We start from the raw sequence: 19,812 nt of genomic DNA on the forward strand, positions 1-19,812 counted from the left end.
TCATCATTCAAAGGGAATTTAGTCCTCTAACTCAAGAAGTTTGTAAGCTCAAACTAAAATTTCCAACAAATCCCCTAAATTCTGCAAAGATTAAGCGTAAGAGCTGGGGAATTTGTCAGCTAGCTCAGTGAAGTGAAGAAAAAAAGTGGGGGGGAGGAAAAAGAAGGGCTTTTAATAAATAAAATGCAACCAGAGTAATAAAATAAGCATAGCAGATTCAGTATTATTTGTTTTTATACTAATTTTATGCTGCCCCCACAAACTCAGTACACCACAGCTTTGTATATTAAGAAAATATGTGCAATATGGAAAGAATTAAGGACGTGTTGCAGAGGTTGCTTTAGAGGAGGGTCGTTACTTTTGGCTGTCTGAGGAGCTGTCTGGAGTCAAGGAATGCATGTGTCAGCTGATTAAAGACCACAGAAGTGATTAGTGAGGGAACCCTTAACAATGCTGCATGTCAATGCACATCTTGAGGTTAAGGAGTTAATTGCCTCTCTCAAAACTGTGGTTTCAAGACTTCTGTGGACCTGGGAAACAAACCCAATGGCAGTTTGAACTTGATCCACAGTTTTCAAAATTAATTTCACAAATACAAAGGCTAGATATGTCTCCTTTTAATTCCTGCAGAGCATTTTAATGCCGTGTTAAACAGCTAATTCTGTGAAGAATGAGGCAGCCATGAACTTCAGAAGTGTTTACCCATCACCTCCCCTGTTTGCTCCAACCTTCTATTTTCAGGAAAGCTTTTCCCTGATTCATGAAGCACACTTCTCCAAGAGTTCAAGTGTGCGTACCTTCCACAAAAGTGCTGATGTACAGCACATCCTTCAAAATGCCCTTTCTGCCCCTGGGAACAATCACTGGCCATTCTTCCCATCAAACCATCCTCTTCCCATCCATATAAGCCTGAAGGAATAAATATTGTCCAAAGATTAACAGATCAAGATTTTATAGACTGAAGGAACAGAAAGACCTCTTGATGAAAAGGCTCTGGTGTCTTTATTGCATATACATGAGAAGCTGGAGCACTTCCACGTGGCAGCTCTGCCTGTACCCACCCTGGTGGGCACTGGATATCCTCCAGCCTGGCAGATGCTGCCTGGAGAGCTGTCCTGGGGGTGCTGGGTGCCCCTGGCAGCCTGATCTCTCACCTGGACCCCAAACTGCTCACACCCTGCTTTTCAACTGAAACACTGAAATATCAGCATTGAGAAAATGAGGTGGTCTTTCACCAGAGGAATCCCAGGCCATTTCCAGCTTTTAGAGCTGTCCCCAGACAGACCATGTAAACCAGGGATAAGACACAGATATTTTTCATACAAGATGCACCCAAGGCAAGTGCTGCTTATGTCCCCCACTGCCACTTCTGGGAGCACTGCACTGTGCTAGCCCAGTCCTGGGATATGCAGGTATTGCTCTCTGTACTGCAGTCTGTGAGAAAATTAAACCCAGAAAAAGCCCCAACTGAACAGAGGAATAACAAACATTTTTTTCAGGTCAGCTGCTCTAATCTGATCACATTTTGCTCAGCTCCCCAAGCAAGCCAGAAAGATACATGATAGACACAATCTATAATCAAGTGGATTTTTTTTTTATCACTGACATGCTGGCATCATCAATTCTACCTTGGCTGAGGCCAGCTGGCTCCAGGTGAAGCCCTGCCCTCAGCCAGCCTTGAGAAAATGACCTTTCCCTGTATCTTGGGGCCAGCAAAGCCTGATCCGTGCCCTGCCCTGGCTGCAGGCTGGCAAGGTACAGGGCAAGAGAACAAGCTCTGGCAGTGCCTGCAGAGAATCCATCCATCCAAACAGTAGATGTTTGGAGTGATGGCTGTGGACACTTTGTGTCCCTGCCAGTAGCTGCCTAACACAACTATGAGTTTATGCACCAGCAGCTTTAAACAATAGAGAGGTCTCTCATGACCTCAGCTAAATCTTTAACCTGAGAAGGGCAGAGCAGCTTTAATTTGCACAAGCACCTGCAGATTCAGATGTTTATTTCAGTTGTTTTGGTTTTTTTTAAAAAAAGCTGGGCCTGTCTTCTCTAGATATGAGTTTTTCTTGAGACATTCTGCATTTAATTATCAGCCGGGATAGGAAGCTTGCAAGCACAGCTGTTACTGCAATATTTCAGTGCTTTGACTTTCAGGCCCAGACGGAGTGAGCTGTGCAAAAAGGAGGAATCAAGACTAAAGCAAACTTTCTCAAACTTTCAAAGCAGCTGGATGTGAGAGAGGCGGGGGCGGACGGAGAGCGCGCCGGGCCCAGCCGGGCCGGTGGGTCGCGGTGCCGCCCTGAGGTGACACCGCGCTGTGGCACCAGCGCCGACAGGAGCGGGCTGCTCCAAATCCCTCTGCGGCGCCGGGCAGGGACTTGGCTCTGCCCTTACTCGCTCCAATACCCGTAATTCTCTTCCAGGAGTCCGCCACAGATAATGGCCTTGTTTGCAGAAGAAGGCATTTGGCTGCTGAGGGTAAACATGGGCTCCTGGGCTCGGCTGCTGATCCCTCCCTCAGCCCCGGCTGCACCAATGGCCTCGTCACAAGCCAGAGGAAGGAATTAGTCTGGGGTAAGACCAGGTATTTTTTGCCAGGTTGGTGCTAGCTGGTTTTTGTCCCCTGGGCGGGGTGGCAGCAGAGCAGTGCTGCTGCACGGTGGTTTGAGGCACAAGAGGGACAGGCCGTGGGGAGGTGCTGGCAGCCCCCGGGCAGGAGCCTGCCCTGCAGGAGCGCTCCTCTCTCCCCAGCGCAGAGGGAGCCCAGGCAACTGGCCAGCAGAGCTTTAATTCCTAACCAGGTGGAACCAAGGAAGGTTAACTCCACCTCTGATGGCCTCCCCAGACCACAGAAAAGATCTGAATCCAGATTTACATGGCTCATGCCCTAATGCCTGGACCATCTTTCCTTTCTGGATGCAGGCATCTCAGAGCCAGGCTCATCTGCAGTGTCAGTGGCAAAGAATCAAACACCATGACAGCAAAGACAGCCTCAAACACTTTTCCCTCTCATAATTAAATAGACTATTTCCTCAGGATAATATTTTATTAATAAAACTGTAACCCACCCCATTAATACCTACATTTACTAGCAGCTTCCTGCCAGGGGCCCGTGCTGCCTGTCCCACTGTGTGGGACATTGGCTGGCAATGCTCAGCACCTGCCCCCAGTCAGTCCCACCAGTTCAGGTTTCCCAGTTATCTTCATGCTAATGCTGAATAAAGTCCAGGCCTCTATTTCCTCGTCAGCTGGTTACAGATAAGAGGAAAGGCATCCTGTCTCTCTTTGGGGGACAAAGAATCCAGCCCACAAGCTTAAAGGAGTGGATTTCTAGGAAGGCAGGATTTCAAACAGCTTTGTGGAGCTCTCCCCATTGCCTGTGCAAGAAAATAATCTCTTTGGCTGGCTCATCCCATATTAGCTTCCTGATTCATCCCCCCTAGTCTTGAGCCAGGGCCATCCATACTTCATTAGTTCACTGAGCCTTGTTGCACCTGCCACATATATGTTATTAGGTCACTGCTGATTAAATAATTCAGTCTCTCTGAAAAATTACTGTCCTCAAAAAAGTGGGTTATGTGCTGAGGCCAATCCTGTTTGCCTCAAGGAAGATCACTGCTCCCCTGCCTCTCCAGAGCACAGAAACAAGAACTCAGTTTCATTAAATATCACTGGAGAAACACTCAGCTAAATAATTATGATCAGCTGCTGCCTAAACATGAGATACATGCAGGCTATAAATCACAAGAAAAAACAGCAAGTAATGTCTTCTAATTTCTTTTTTAAGCTGGATATGGTGGTCAATGCAGATGGGACAGTATCATTTTATCAGAGAATCACACACTGGTTGAGCTTGGAAGGGATCTCTGGAAATCCCCTCAAGCAGGGCCACCTAGACCTGGCTGTCCAGACCCACGTCCAAATGGCTTTTGAATATTATCAAGAAGGGAATCTCTACAAACCTCTCTGGGCAATCTGTGTTATCCTAATAGTGAAAAGGGGTTTCTGATGTTCAGAGAGAACCTCCCGTGCTTCAGTTTGTGCCCGTTGTCTCTAGTCCTGCCACTGGGCACCTAACAGTCCCAAACATTCAGGCAGTCTCCTCTGAGAAGGTAAGCCTTGGTCCCAGGAGAAAGTACAGGACACACAGGTTTAGTCCTTTGCAATGGGCTCTTGGAAGTCACAGTTACTGAGCCTCCCCTAGTGAAGGACCTTTAGGCCATTACTCATACACTGAATGCAATGCTTTAGGGTGGGAGCAGTGCTGTTGCATGAGTTTTGACAGCTGAACTGCACTGCTGCCTATTTGCTCTCTCCCAGTATTGACTGCATTTCTTAAAGCTCCAGCTGTTGGAAGCGAGGGATTTAAAAAAGAGTAAGCTTAGCTTTAATTCAGACAAATCTGTGGTCAAGAATTAAAAAGGGGCCTTGAGTAAAAATTCAGGGGCCAGAAGTCACATTAAGCAAACTTCCCATTTAATTTTTACATGTCACTGTTTTTAAGCTCATCTCATGGTTCTGAAATCTGGATTCATAGATACCATTCACTGAGGCTTGTCACACCTTGGTCAGCATGACACAGGGAAAGCAAAAATCAAACCTCTTTTAGATAAAATTGTTTTTCCTACTAATTTCTTACACTCCTAAAGAACTTCTAGAATTTAATCTAGTTTTGCCACTTTGATGTGTATCGACTTTGCAATGTATTCCACCAAGACAATGAAAAAAGACCAGTCTCTCTGAGTAGTGTGGCTACCCTTGACCTGCAGTCACTGCTTTAAACCTAAAGCACTTGCCCACAGCAAACTTACACATACAGCAAACAAGTTCACGTCTCCCCTGTGTCACCCACTTCCCACTGCAGTAAAAGATGCATAATAAAACAACTATCAGAAAGTAACAGCTACAAACACATACATCTAGGTTGAGGATTAGCATACATAACTTGTGCCCTTCTAACAGATGAGGGGATTATATGGTATCCTGTTGTGTAGGCAGTGCATATATCAACCTCATTTCTTTTAGACAAAAGCTAAATTTGAGGTCTGAATTATTACTTCTTCCCTAATGATAAAAGACAGCTGCATAAGGCAAAATGTGCAGTGATGTCTGAGCTCAAAAATGAGTGCAACTCTCAAAAGGCTTTGCAAAATTCAAAGAGGAGCAATAAATACTCCTGTTTAAGGGAAGTAAAAATTGAGACATCCATTACTTTTATTAGAACTGATTTTGTTATCTCACTCCTCTCCTGCCTTTGATCTCGCTTCTTCCTGAGACTGAGAAGATGAGTCTGCTAATGAGACACCTCAGGATGTAAAATTACCTGCAAGATGGTCCTTCTCCTTGGGAGCTTCCCAAGCCCACGCTCAGAGTCACCACTGCCAAAAATTCCAAAGCAACCTGTGAGCTTGGGATTCACCTTCTCAGGAGATGCACACAGCAATGCTGTCACCCAAGAGAGTGGAAAGCAAAGAGCACAAAGTCAGAGGACAGTTTTTATCCTTCTGAAGAGACACCTTTTATTAGCACTGTTTTTCAGGAAGACACAGGCTTTCAGTCAGCTAAGGCCTGCCCCTCCAGCTCTTGCAGAAATTTCAGTGCAGTTCTCTGAAAAATGCAGTAACAGAATGTACATGCTATGGGGTAGGGTGGCTCACACGTGCATCTGATGGTTTACAAAAATATTATTACTTTAAAATGATGCTTCAGGTTTGATGCAAACCCTGCAAAAAGAGTGAGAGACAGAGATTCACACTGTCTCTTACAAACTTGTACAGTGTTATTTACAAATTTTCAATTCATTAGTATGATCCCACCATTCCAGGATGCCAGCTGATGTTTGCAGGGCTGCCAGATAATAGGGAAAAAGAAAGTAAGAACAATAAACTCCTGGGTGTCATGATGCTGTATTTTACAGTCATTGCTTTAGAAATGAGATGACAACAAACTGGCTTCAATTTGGCTACCTTTCTACTACTATTACAAAAAAGGAGAGAAGCAACAAAACCAACCACAGATGAAGAAATGTCTGGAAGAAGACAGGCTGAACAGATGGGAATTCCTCTGTCTATGCTGGAGAAAAATAACACAGGAGAAGATTAAAAAAATATGTATCAAATAATGAACTGAAAAAAGAAAAGTAAAGCAGAAACTTCTGTAAATATGTCTGTATAGAACTTATACTGCTGAGTGTGCATTACAGGTATTTCAGATTAAGGCAGAAATGACTGTGGTCAGAAGTGAAGCAAGGTTGGCCTAGAGCACACACCTCAGGTTCCAGGGATGCCAAGGAAGTGCTCACTCAAATTCTATTTACTGAATTGGTTTTGACAACTTTAGGGCTCTTCCTTTTTCCTCTAAACTAACACTTTTTAGCACTGCATTATGTCAGAGTGACATCTTGAATGAGATGGGCCAACCTGGAGCTACAGCCCTGTGTGTCCCGTGCTAGTGTTGCTGTTAGTCTCAAATACCATTATTTCTGTAACTTTTCCCAAATTGTGTCATGCACTCTCAGGTTTCTCTGCTCACTTGGAGCTGAGTGCAGGTTTCCACTGACCATTTCAATATTCAGCTTGCAGAGTTGCAAGTCTACAATAAGACCATGTCCATCCAGATGATGTGTCATAGAGGCCCCTTGTTTCACCACCTGCAGCCAAAGGCACTTCCAGAGTCAGCTAAATCAGAGCACAGCCATAAACCCAACCATACATTTGTACAGGAGAACAAAGTCAAGATGAGTCCCCCAGGCTATGGGCTGAAAGCAGGACCAGCCAGTGAGCACCTGCGCTTTGCTCAGCCTTCCCAGTTTGTGTTAAACCAAGCAAGTGCCAAATCTAGAAAACAAGGCAATGAATCAAACCAGACAGAAGAGTAATGGAGTACAGCTGAGGATCCAACTCATTAAAATATGAATTAGGTTAAGTTAGATTTATAACTAAGGTGGGGAAAATTAAACTGCGTTTTTCTTCCTCAAATTAGAGCTTACCTATGGTGATAAAATTCAGAGCTGGAGGATGATGCTGCTGGCCTGCCTCCACCTCAGCCCCTGCAATCCAGCACTAGCCCTGGAATCTGCCACACTTGACCCAAACACCCACAACTGGTTTGCTCTCTCTGACATTGCTCCAAGTGCACTTCCTGGCCAGCTCTAATTGGAGCATGACAATCCTGTAGTAGCAGTTCCAAAGGCTGTACAAATAAGTGCATGTGTGTTACTATTTTCTCTAATATGAGTGATTGGGTGAGTGACAGGAGTAAATAGTTTGTAGTGAAACAGGAAGGTCAGTTCCAAATCAGAGCTCCTAAAAATCCTGGGATATCAGAAGTCCTGGGATGCTTGGATCAAAGTTCCTGAGGATTTTTGCAGCAACAAATTTAAAAAGTGCAGCCCTGAAGAGGCAGCTTCTGAGTAATACAACCACATATTTGGAGAGCAATCAAAGCAACATTTTTATTTTTTCCCCCCCTAGGTGGTATGGTACTACATGCTGGAAACATACCTTTCCCAAGGAGGGTTTTTTTAATCCCAGGAGACATTTTGACTGACAGCTTCACGTGACTGATGATTCTGGCAGCACTGCTTTCTTTACCATCCAAACTGAGACACCCAAACCAGAGTGCTTTTTCTCTTGGAGGAGAATGGTGCCCCCAGTATGACCCACTGAGAGGGCCAATTGCTTTTGGAAGTGCACACCTCCTTCACCCAAGGTGATTACTCTGAAGGGAAATTGCTCTAAGAACTCATTAATGAAACAGGAAGCCATTATTTCTGACCAAGTATACAGTGTCCTTTACAAACAGCACGAGGCTGGAAAACAAATCCAGGTGAGATCATGTGCTGGCCTTTTCCTCTCAGATAAGAGTGTGAAAACTGCAGTAAACAATGCGTGCTCTGTATTGGTCTGCTCAACACTGGTATCACTGCCTTAGCACAACCTAAACCTGTGACAGGCAGCACAAACTACTGAATTCCTGAAGTGACCTTGGAAGGGAATAACTCATGTACCAAGTGGCAGCCCTGCTCCAAGCGTCCTGGCAGCGAGCAGTCCAGCAGAGCATTTTTAAGCATGTTATCCTTTCAGGTGGGCATGGAGCAAAGTGGCAGAGGCACACTGACTTCCCTGCCACCTCAGGAGCATGATTACTTTTCCAGGGTACTTTTCCAGAGCCGACATACTGCCTCCTTCCTCCTTGCTGGGCTCTGGATGCCGTTTGCTGTCACAGGGCTGACACGCTATCCTGCTCTGCTCCTGCTCATCTCTGGACGAGGGCAGTGAGGTCCTGCTGGAGGGCCTGTGGCAGTGAGGCATTACCTGCACATCTGCCAGCTGTTATAGCCATGTTTTACTGAAAACCACAGCACACTGATGAGCTCCCTACAAGAATCAAGGATGGCATGTAAAAAGATAACATTTCTTGTGGGACCAGCCTAGGATAAGGAAGCAATCTCCTCCTCTCCTTCCCATCCTCTCCCCCTCCCTCCCACAAAAACCAGACTAGATGCAATATATAGCCTTAGTCTTGTCTAGCCCATCACATTTCTGATGCATAAAGCATCTTCAAAATGTCCTCAGGTAAGACATTTTTCCTGTCTCATGCAATTTAAGTTAACAATCAATAAATACAAACCAATCCAGGATTTAACTGGAAATACTGATTCAGCATGTAGTAGGGGGACTAGTGGACTAACACATCTGGAACAGAGCTGATGCCACTCCTTCCAGATGTGTGCCCAAAACAGTGGGCACTGAGGCAATATTGAGGATAAGAGAGCCTGCTGCAAGTGGAGATCACATCCCCAGGGCCTCCTGCTCCAAGGTGCATTTGAAGGGCACTGTAAAACAGGAGGAGAAACAAGACCATGAGGTGAAGGAGCTCTGTTTTGGCTATGGGTTAGAGATACCTAGGGATTCCATTTATTTGTTAATTTTCCTTTATTCTGCTTTACTGCAAAATCCATGTAAACATCCCACAGAAGCAGGCACACTTGTAAAGCAGCAGTACCTTAAAAAACAGATTAAAAAGGGCTTTTGAAGCTTCTCCTACTTCTTTTCTTTCCCACTTCAACTAAGATCTTTTCTCTGGAGCAGGAAGATGTATTTTTAATTTTTAAGAAAGATCACTGGAACTATGAATTTAAATAAGGAGAGCCAATCTAGATTTGCATGAAGGCACCCCAGAGTACCATCTAATTGTAAAAACTAAGCATGGAGGAGCCATCTAAATCCATCCCACTGCTGATGGAGAATAGCTCCCCACAGGATATTTACACGTTTTTAACGCCTTGGCCTTGTGCCTCACGTGCACCAGAGACATACTTTTAGGCCAATAAAACATCCCTTGTCATGGCTTAATGCTGGAAGAATTAATTTATCACTCATTATTTCCTCTTTTAAAGCTCTGCTCTTTGGATAGCTGTGACATAATTCTTAAAAATCACACTAGTTAAAGAGCAGAATATGCTGTACCCTCTGGCTCCCTGCCCACAAAGGGCAGCTATTCAAATGGTTTCCTTTTCCCAGCTCAATTTCAGCTCTCCCAGCTGACAAGGGGCCAAACCCACTGATCACAGGGATGAAGGGTGAACACCTGGAGTCCTCTCACAGGTCCTGCCTGGCCACCCTCAGACTAAGGATCTCCTGGAGGCTGGGAATGGTTTTGCCTTCACAGGGTGAAAGAGTGTCCCTCTTTGGGCTAAATCGGGGAGTTATTTGTGAATTCTGACAAAGCAAGACCTGACAAAGCAAAGATGAAGTTTTGACTTAACTGGAGCCTAAGGAAATATGATTTCACTTTAAATAAGTCTCTCTCTGTCTCTATTGTGTACACACAATTCCAATGTAAGTGATTTCATCTTCCAAAGCTGAAGGTCAGCCATTTCAACACGGTGTTTTTTCCACTGGGTGTCACAGTTTCTGGTCTCCTGGCAGATCTGTACCATCAACATCCTAAATAAACCACAAAAGCAAAGGCAATTTGAACTCATTGGACGCTTTTATTTTAGTGTAGCACCCAGCTTCATATCACATACATTTTCCAAAATTAGATGGGCATAGTATAGAATACTATACATTTTGCAGCTTACCATGGGGACAGTCTGCAGCTGTGAAAACAAATTACTTAAATCTGGCTATCTAATTTATAAGTTAAAATTCAAATATATAATAGCCTTGGGGCATTTTTTTTAGATTAACAACCATAATGCTTGCAATACAACTCCTTTGTATCAAAAAATCTGTAACAGAGTAAAACATAATGCATATGTTCATAGCACATATCAAGATAGCTGGAAAAAGCTCCAAAATACATAATCTCTTTTCAAAGATACTAAATCACTAAGATTTACTTTTTATTCCTGAAAAAAAATATTTTACTCTTTAACCAATAAAATATGTGGCTTTGTGAACCCAAGTGTTTTCTTGTCAAAGGCTGTGTATGCTGGAGACTGAAAGGCTGATGGTACTGGAAAATGGACATCCCTCATACCCCAGCTAGCAACTTTTACAGATCTCTGCCTCCTGATTTGGAAGCTCAGCTGGGAGGAAAGAAACCACCCCCAACAGGCAATTTTCACACATGCCCATCCTAAATGCTTCCCATGAAGGTTTTCAAATCCCAGTCATCCCTTTGTGGTCATTTTACCATGCACAGCCTCATCACCCCATGCTGGCTAGCCTTGGCAGCGTTGTAGAATCAGACTGGTTTGCATTGGAAGTGACCATGAAGATCAGCTAGTTCCAACCCCCGCTGCTGTGGACAGGGACACCTTTCACTGTTCAGGTTGCTCAAAGCTCCATCCAACCTGCCCTGAACACTTCAAGGGGTGGGGCAGCCATAATTTCTCTGGCAACCTTTTGCAGTATCTCACCACCTTCACAGTGGAAGAGTTTCTTCCTTATATCTAATCCAAACCTGCCTTCTTTCAGTTTGAAGCCATTCCCCCTTGTCCTATCACTACATGCTCGCATAGAAAGTCCCTCTCCAGCTCTCTTGTAGCACCTTTAGGTACTGAAAGGTGCTATAAGGTCTCCCCAGAGTCGTCTCTTCTCCAGGCTGAACAACCTGAACTCAGCCTGTCTTCACAGGAGAGGTGCTCTAGCCCTCTGATCATCCCTCCAGTTGGAACTGTCTGGATGACAGCCAAATTCTTCTCCCTGATGTGGATACAGAATTTCCAACAGGAAAACTACTGCCATGCAGACTGAAGACAATATTTTGACTTTAACAGGATATCCAACAATTTACCAGTAACAAGGAGGCTGCCTTGACTAAACACACTTTTGTTACATCACCAAAACTCTCTGGAAGAGCTAACTGAGGAATTTCTGGAAAGAGTTGGTAATGCTTCCACTGCATCCTAGTATAATATTAATAACTAGAAGGACATTGATCCTTAAGGATTAATGTGTGTTCACAGGTAGTTTGTTTAATAAAGGAATGCCTCAGAAATAGAAACTGTTTGCCTTGCTTAATTACCAGGTCATTATTTATTTTGAAAGGCTCAAATAAAAGTGGCTTATCTACAAAGGCAATCAGTCACTACACTTAGCTGGGCATTTTTCTTTTTTCACCACAGAATTACCATAGATTGAAACAAATATAGGTATCAGGTTTTATGAATGTTAACAGACCCATAAAGAAAAGCATGGACAAATGGAATACACCTGAGTGCACACTTACACACTTCCACACTGAGGAAGATCTTTATCTGCTCTGCCTAGTCCTGTTCTGTAGCCAAAAATATTTATTTGTGCACTGAAGACTTGAAAAGGGGCATCAGGCTCATGGTCAGCACATCTCTCAGATGCAAGGATGCTGTGCTCCTGTTCCCACTTATCCTCTCTTGCTGGGCATGTTGTGCCCTGCCCAAGTACCTATAGAAACCACAAACTGAGGACAGTGAGAGCTCATGCATGGGAATGCCATCCCACTCCTTCACCAGGCTGGCAGCTGGGGCAAGCAAACCTCAGTTGCTGTTCTGGGTCAGGGAGGTCAGGGCCTTAAAGCTGATCACTCACCTGCACCCCAAGGAAGTACCCTGAACATTAAGCCTGTGAGGTCTCCCTTTCTGATCAAATGGTTTTGGATGTAGGAGCACCTCCCATCCAAAGTCTGACAAAGCAAAGGTTTCTGCAAGAAATTATGATTTTGATCCACCCACATTTTTCTAAAGAAAAAGTAATTTTGAAGAAAATCTGTAATACTGGACTTAGATGTGAATTTGGACCAGCCAGGGACTGTTAACAGTAGCCATAAGCATGGCTGCATGGAACAACTGACAGAAGCACTGCCATAGCTTCATGATGCCTTCTCCTCTCCTCAAAATGCCAACAGCTTCCCAAGAACAGACACATTTTTTCATTTTGTGTGGGCTATCATAAATGCTTAACCACTGAGACATCCAGAAGAGTTACCTCCGGCATCGTATGTATAACACATCAACACCTCTCCTTGAATATTTCACTTTACTGATGTATGAAGTGGTGTATCATCATCATGGCTGATATTTCACCAAAAAGAATACAAATCAACTCACATTCCAGTCATTGAAGCTGAGTGGAGTATTTGATTGCAGTGCTAAAAATGCAGGGATTGTTAAATACTTTTATTTATTAATCCAGTGGTAAAGTAACAGCCAAGCAAGTATTTAATTGTTGGCTAAGCAAGTATCATAATCTCCAGTGAATGAAAAAAACTCCTGGATTTGAGAAGGGAGACAGTTGAAAAAGACAGTATAAAGCAAACTCTTCCACTCTTCCCTTGAAGAATGTCTATTCCATGAATAACTCAGGTGAAATAAATGGGAGATTATTTCAAAGGAAGTTCCTTTCAAACATGAAAAACTCCTCTACTGCCTTAAAAATGCAATGTACATGGTTCTTTGTAATAATTTAAAAGCCTTCCTTAAAAAATTACCCATAAAACAAAAAACAAGTGTGCCACATAATTATTTCCTATGAAATAGTAAGGTCTTATTAAGCAAATTACAATGCATGAACTAAAAAGCAAACAGGGCAAGCACTTAACCTCATTAAATCTCAGGAATGACTCAGTAGTATTATGAACAAATGAAATAAATGATGACAAATTCTCAGCAATACCACTATTAGCAGGAGGGCAGTGGCTCTTTTGCAGATTCCCAGAAAAGCTTGCATTCCTCACATTTTGTCACTGACCAGGAATGATCATCTGACCCCAGCTATGCAACAGCCACACGAGAGAAGTCCCAAATCCAGAAGAACAGTTGTTGCTGGTTGACACAGCGATCTTTAGTTGAAACAAAACTAGTGCATTACAAAAACAGACTTTCAGTAACAATTCTGCCAATGCTTATTTTCACCTGCAGACTTCATGTCCCCCTTCCACATTCCTTTCAGCAAAAGCAGACTGTTTCCTTACCACTTCAAACACTCCCAGTGATGTCTTTCTTATCTCTCAACAAAACTTTTGGCTTCTCTAGTGCCCTCTGATATGCCACAGCAGCCATTCCACGACACACCCCAAGCAGAGGTTACAGCTGCTTCAAACCTGCTTCTCCTTCCTCTCAGCTCCAGAGCCATCCTAAGCTACAGGGAGCAAGCATCACACCCACAAGGGTGACAAAATTGCTGCACCATTTCTGCAAGGCAACCACATACACTAAAATCAGGTCAGTGAGACGTGTGCAGGGTCATGTTTAGGGTGGACAACAGGTAGGTAACATCCCCGTCCAGTAAAGCACACCATACCCATCGTGGGAGCAGGGTTGACATTATTATGTCTGAAGTCACCCAATCCAAGAGTATTGCCCCAAGAAATACTGCAACATTCATTAGCCAGCTTCCACTGTAAGAACTGAGACCAAAGCCACCACTGCATCCAGGGAAAACTCCCTATGGGACTCAGCTGGCCTTGGATCAAATGCAGGTTAAAGATTAATCTTTACTTCTTCCTTTAGAAAACAGATGGACATTAGCAGCTTTCTCCTATCAGCAGCATCTCCACTGATGTGCAAAGGAACCTTAACAAAAGCCTGTTGTAAAAGGCAATTACTTCCATCTCACATTTTATAGCCTCATACATATCACTTCTGCTATCTTCCCTCTTCTGGAAATACAGTTCTTGTACACATCCTTAAAACAAATCAGCAGCTATTAAGACAACAAAGCAGTCTAATACAAATGTAAATAGAATAGCTTTTATAAAAATGACCTGAATGCATTTTTAACCTCTTATTAGAAATACACTGTTGGTTAAAGGAAAAGAAGAAAAGAAAAAGGCTATACACCAGCCATCTCAAACATGCTAAAAGAATGCAGAGACACTGGTAGTTGCAAGCAAGTGCTCAAATACTGGTGATTAGAAACAGCTGTAGCTTAAAAAGATTTTTTTTCCTAATTTCCAAAATAATTATATTTTAGTATTTTTTACTGTTCTCCTATATGACTTGAACTAATAAAATACAAGTTCTCTAACATTAAAATACATCCGTGATTGCATAATAAACAGTACTAAGAAAATAATTATTTGACATGTGATTGAGGAGAAAGATTCTGTACATCTTGCAAGTTCTGTTCCTGTGGTATGTTAAATCCACAGGTACTCGACAATGATACAATCCTACAGGAATCAGTAACATCCAGAAGCCCATCTCAGAGGATGAGTTTTCAATTTAAGCAAGAACTCAGGAATGCTGTACCTCTTAATGATCAGGGCAGGAGGTGCTGCCAAAACACATATAAATCAGGAATTCTTTACATAAATAAAATACTCTCAGGTTATTCATTTCAGCGATAAATTGCATTTACACATTAGGCTGGGAAGGGGGAGGAAAGAAGGCGAAGCATCCCCCACTTGGAAATATTCCATAGTCAGGTATTTATTTTCTGTACCTTCCTCACCTGCAAAGGCAAAATGTGTGTAATGGGGCAAAGAGAGAGCCAGCAGGGCCAGTCCTCCCCACTGCCTTGGCAGAGACCCTGCTCAGCTGCACAGAACTCCTCTCCTTGCGAGGCTGCTGGACTCTGCTCTGCTCCTGCTGGGCCACGCGGGGCGTCACAAGACGGTGACAGGACGAAGCTGCTCCAGCTGTGTTTCCAGGGCAATGCGCTCCTTGTGGACCTCCTGCAGGGGAGAGGTGTGTTAGAACTCTGGGGATGCTCACATGCAGCACCCTGCTCCAGAAGAGGGCAGCCAGCCAGGCTCTCTCCGACCTCCCATGGAAGGGCTCCCTGCCAGTGTGGGAGCTGGGCTGGACAGCATCTCCTCCAGGGTGTGCTTCCCCACCTGGGCAGGCTCAGAGCCCAGAGTGGGAGCACACCTGAACCCCCCCTGAGCCTCAGTGCCTGAGGAGAACCCATCAAGTCTTCTGGTCTCTATGAAAACAGCAGAGCTCTGCTCTGTCAGAAAGCTTCCAGACAGCAATACAACTTGAAGGACACGTTCAGTTTTCTTCTCTTTTGTGAACTTAGACAAACTTCTCTGTCTCATCCTGCTGCAAAACACACAGGTAACAGCACTGGCCTGCTAAAGATGGAAGCAAGTAAGACCTGACCCAAGGAATGATGGCAATGTGCTCTCATTAAAAGCCCTCATCTCTGTGCTTGTTTCAATTACTGTCCTATTTTTTGCTCTGATTTCAATACTGCTGGAGGTGACACGTAACTGATTGCAGGGAGCTTTGTCACTGATTTTCAATGCATTCCTTACCTTCAGCTGCTGCTGGAGCTCACTGTTCAACCTGGCGAGCACAGCATTGGCTTCTTTGTTTTTTCGTATAGCGGTCTGAATAGCCCTTTTCTGCTTGGAAGACTGTCTGCCAGACAGATAAATACAAGACATTTCAATTAAGAGTCTCAGCGCTGGCTGATGACAGAAGAGCAGCCACCCATTCCGCATAACTCTCTGCACCCTGGACTACGTGTCAAACACAAGGTACAAACTACAGATTTAGGAGAAGAAAAATGTAACAATGAAATAAGATGCCTGAAACAGGAGGAGTATTTGAAGCTTGTTAACCTGAATGACAGAAATATTTTAGGCTGTCTCAATTATTTCAAGATCACTGCATTCTCATGGAGCTTAAGAATGATCCCTGCATAGCTGTGCTTATTTCAGTACCTTTGCATTAGCTGTTTTCAGAGACTTGTAGAGTTTAGAGTCATAAGTGGTTAACAGAAAATACAAAAATCATTCTATACAGAAAGAAAGGACATTGGCATGAAAATTCTGCCTCAGAGTTTTGCTGATTCTGATGTTTCTTTACTTCAAAAATTAATACTTCTTTTATTCAAAGCAGACATTTCCACCAAAACCACCTGACATCACAAATGGGAAGATAACTGATTGACTTCCCTCAGCTTTTTTGCTGCTAAAATAAAGAATGTAGCTTTTTTTTTAAGAACTTATTTTATTAATTAAGAATTTTTATTGCTTCATAGCCTGTGGTAACTGATCTGGAGGAAATGACAGCTATGCAGACAGGTATAAAAAGAGACAGCTGTAGATAAGGACCAACCTATTCAAAGCAAGAGAGATAACAAGAGCAAAAAGGGAAGAAAATACTGACCGAATATCCAAGCCCCTTTCCAAATAAATTATTTTAAAGTTTTACATGAGGAAACAAGAGCTCTTTAATGCCAGATTTGATCTAAAACAGATGCCCTACTTAAATATGGTCCAGGGGCACAGAGTCCCCGTTAGCTCTTCTCTCTTAACAGAGCTGTTGACACTGATTTTTGCAATAGACTCTCTCTCTCTCAGCACAGCAACAGGACTTTATGCCGTTATCTTCCAGTGAACTGTCAGTTTTCTGCTTCACTATTTTCCTGCAAACTACTCTCCATAGGCTATAAAGTAATAAATGATAGGGAAAAAAAAAAAGCAGGGCAATATATGTCTGTGGCCATTTTAACATTTTAGGAAAGATACAGACAAGACAATATTGAGATGTTAACAAATGCTGTTATCTTTGAACCACAATGGAATATGGACTCCCAAAGCACAAAATAGTACTTTAAGAGCATCCTAGGAGTCTTATTACTTATTCTAATCTCCAATTATGCAGCACAGATTCAGTCTACTGATAAACAGTCTGCCAAGAAACGCTCAATTGATTTGGGCAGCTTGATTTTGTTTCAGACTGAATCAGATGTCATTTGCAAGGCCCTGGGTGATGGTGGGGTGTAATGTTTGCACAGTGCTTCAGCTGAGGGAGATGCACAGACCCAACAGGGTTTCAAGTGCCTTTGCTTACCACTTGTACAACCCCTTCTCCACCACTATTAAATACACATAGAGTGAAATCCCTATAAATCAGCTGACAGCTTTGACAGCTGTATTTACAAGAGCAAACAACACGTGTTGGGTTTGGCCATTATCAGACAAGTGGTCTGTGGCTTGTCTCACACCAGTGACAAGCCAGTTTCCAACATGCCTTGCAACAAAGAAATATCACAAGGATATGACCAAAATAAAGCATTTCATGACTCAGCTTCTCGGGCATTTATTTGGTCATATCTATCCACATGAAGGAGCAAAATTCCAGAAGACACATGCAAGGCAGAAACACACACCCTCACACACAAAACAAGTTGTGTTAGAGATGGTTGGATAGGTAGGCTTGCTCCTCAGCCATGTCTAGCAGGTACAAAAGTAGGACACCTTTGAAGAGGTTATCTACCTATCAAATACCACTGGCAGTCACTACAGGCTTAGTCTGCATTTGAGAAGACTGATGTAGATTTCAGAGACCTGTGTCTTGTGAAGCATCCTCAGAAACAGAACTTTTAAGTGCAAAATTACATAAAGAGCAAACCCTGCTACATCAAATCTCACACTGCAGTTTGGCATGCTTGACAGAGGTTTTTACTTTTGGACTGGGAGGTGAGGCTTGACTGCTGGCAGGGAAGAAGTCACATTTATAGTGGGAGAAAGCTCGGGGGTCTCCAGCCCTTGTGCCTCCGTCCGGAGCTTCCTGCGGGCGGGTTTGGAGGGTGGTTGAGCAAGAACAACCTCCTGAAAGGAAAAAGCACAGCAACATTAAGTCAGGCCATATGTATCCCATCATTAGGCTGGAGAATACTTGTGTCACATAAATTGCTGACAGCTGGTTAAGATTTCATAATTTAAAGACGTAGAGAGCTTACTTCCAATTTGGTAATAGCCTCTCAGGTTTCTGACTTTGAAAAAGGAACAATAACTCCTGAAATCCCTTCATGAATGAAAGGGTGTATTACCTTCATCTGGATGACAGGCTCTTCACAACTGGGTTGTATAGCTTAGTGTGCATTGGGTGGAGGTGGAGGGAGAGGTATAAACACATGTACTAGCCCCCAGCCGACCCAAAAGCATTAAAAACAGAGCAAGATTTATTTTTGACTGTTTTCAGTTGGAAAGAATCAATAATTAATCACTTGCATCCCAACTTACTGCCTCACATGTCTGGCATGGAGCCTCTCTCTTCTCCCCTCCTCTCTTACATGGAGTAACACTGAATGTAGTTTTGAAACACAAATACATTATCCATGCACAATTAACATGTTGAAGTATAGAAGGCCAGCTATTTCTCTTGATAAGTTACATCAGAGAAATAGTCTGTATTTTCTAGGTAAAGAAGAGTATTGCATTTTTATGACTTCAGTGGCAAGAAGTGTTTTCATTATTATAAATTAAGACATCCTTTCTTTTGCAATGAGAAGTAGTTTTACTCCCTTATAGCTGATTTAAATTATAAATATAAATGTATCCTTTTCAGTGTATTTTATTATTAGATCAATTTCACAAGGGATATAGCTATTACTGCCTCATTTCATGAATGAGAAAGCTAGGACTCAAAAAGTTGAATTGACTTGAGACAGGTTTTAGCAGCATCAAAGACAAAACCAACGACCAAATTTCAAACATTTTACTGTGCTAGATTACCTTCACTACTGTGTTTTCACGAAACATTAATAAAATAAGAAAAAAATGGGGAAACATTTAATGACAAAGCAATTACAAGGAAAAAAAAACAATACTGTATTAAGCAGCCTGACTCACAAGAAGAGACTTCTAGGAGTGATACAAAATGTAACCAATATAAGACCATCAATCATTCATATTAGAAAGGTTGCCATTATAAAAAGAATTTGAATTATAAGGAAAAAGGTTTAAACATTAGAGTTTTGTAATTACTGAAAAAAATCTAAAAATATTTTCAGATGTTCTGATCAGGATGTCAGCATATTATCAGATGTTCTGATCAGGATGTCAGCTGCACAGATCTCTGGTAATGCCATGCTCTGAAATCCTCTGCACAGGCACAGCTCCCTGCAAACACCCCCCATACAGCAAGGGAGGAACCTGCATATGCCTTCCACAACTATAATGCCCAACACACAATTCCAGTCTACCTCAAACTGCCCAAACCCCACGATATCCACAGGGTAATTCCCCTTTCAAACACAACAGTGTAAGCAATGGCCCAAGCAGATCCCTCAGAAGGGGCTCTTTGTCTGGCTGCTGCTTCTTTGGAAGGTGGCTCAGCAGTGCAACAACCTCCCACACCACACAGCCTGGGCTTCACTGCATTTTAGGGAGCCGGGTGGGATGAGGGTGAGCATGAAGTAGGAGAATCACAAGGACTTCATTTCCCCAGCAGAGCTATAAAGCACAGCAAGGAAACAGCAGGGCCAGGCTGGAAGTAGCATATGATGAGCACAAGCAGAGCAAGGACACTGCCAGAAGGCACTGTCACATGTAGAAAATCATGACACTGGATGTTTGCCTGTGCCCCAAGTTACTAAGAAGTGTGATAGTGCTCCCAGGGCAAGGTACATCCAGCATCTGCCAAAA

General features: G+C 43.1%; 1 protein-coding gene and 2 long non-coding RNA genes across 4 annotated transcripts in view; 1 reads left to right on the plus strand and 2 right to left on the minus strand.

The window, feature by feature from the left end:
• The first annotated feature begins 1,801 nt into the window (after positions 1-1,801).
• Positions 1,802-11,723, plus strand: LOC135293435 (uncharacterized). Its single transcript, XR_010355561.1, has 2 exons — positions 1,802-2,571; positions 2,799-11,723. It is a non-coding gene; the product is annotated as an uncharacterized LOC135293435 (long non-coding RNA).
• On the minus strand, positions 4,408-8,180 carry LOC135293436 (uncharacterized). Its single transcript, XR_010355562.1, has 3 exons — positions 6,471-8,180; positions 6,009-6,069; positions 4,408-5,442 (listed from the first exon to the last, which is right to left on the minus strand). It is a non-coding gene; the product is annotated as an uncharacterized LOC135293436 (long non-coding RNA).
• REPS2 (RALBP1 associated Eps domain containing 2) overlaps positions 9,975-19,812 on the minus strand; it is a 96,677-nt gene continuing 86,839 nt past the window's right edge. For both annotated transcript variants that reach the window (XM_064407593.1, XM_064407594.1), the window contains exons 16-18: positions 17,849-17,994; positions 15,688-15,793; positions 9,975-15,102 (exon numbers count right to left, since the gene is read on the minus strand). In XM_064407593.1, the coding sequence (XP_064263663.1) occupies positions 15,034-15,102; positions 15,688-15,793; positions 17,849-17,994 (321 nt within the window). In that variant the 3' untranslated portion in view covers positions 9,975-15,033. The remainder of the gene's footprint in view (positions 15,103-15,687; positions 15,794-17,848; positions 17,995-19,812) is intronic.

This window comes from Passer domesticus, chromosome 2 (genome assembly GCF_036417665.1).
Source record: "Passer domesticus isolate bPasDom1 chromosome 2, bPasDom1.hap1, whole genome shotgun sequence".
Lineage (NCBI taxonomy): Eukaryota > Metazoa > Chordata > Aves > Passeriformes > Passeridae > Passer > Passer domesticus.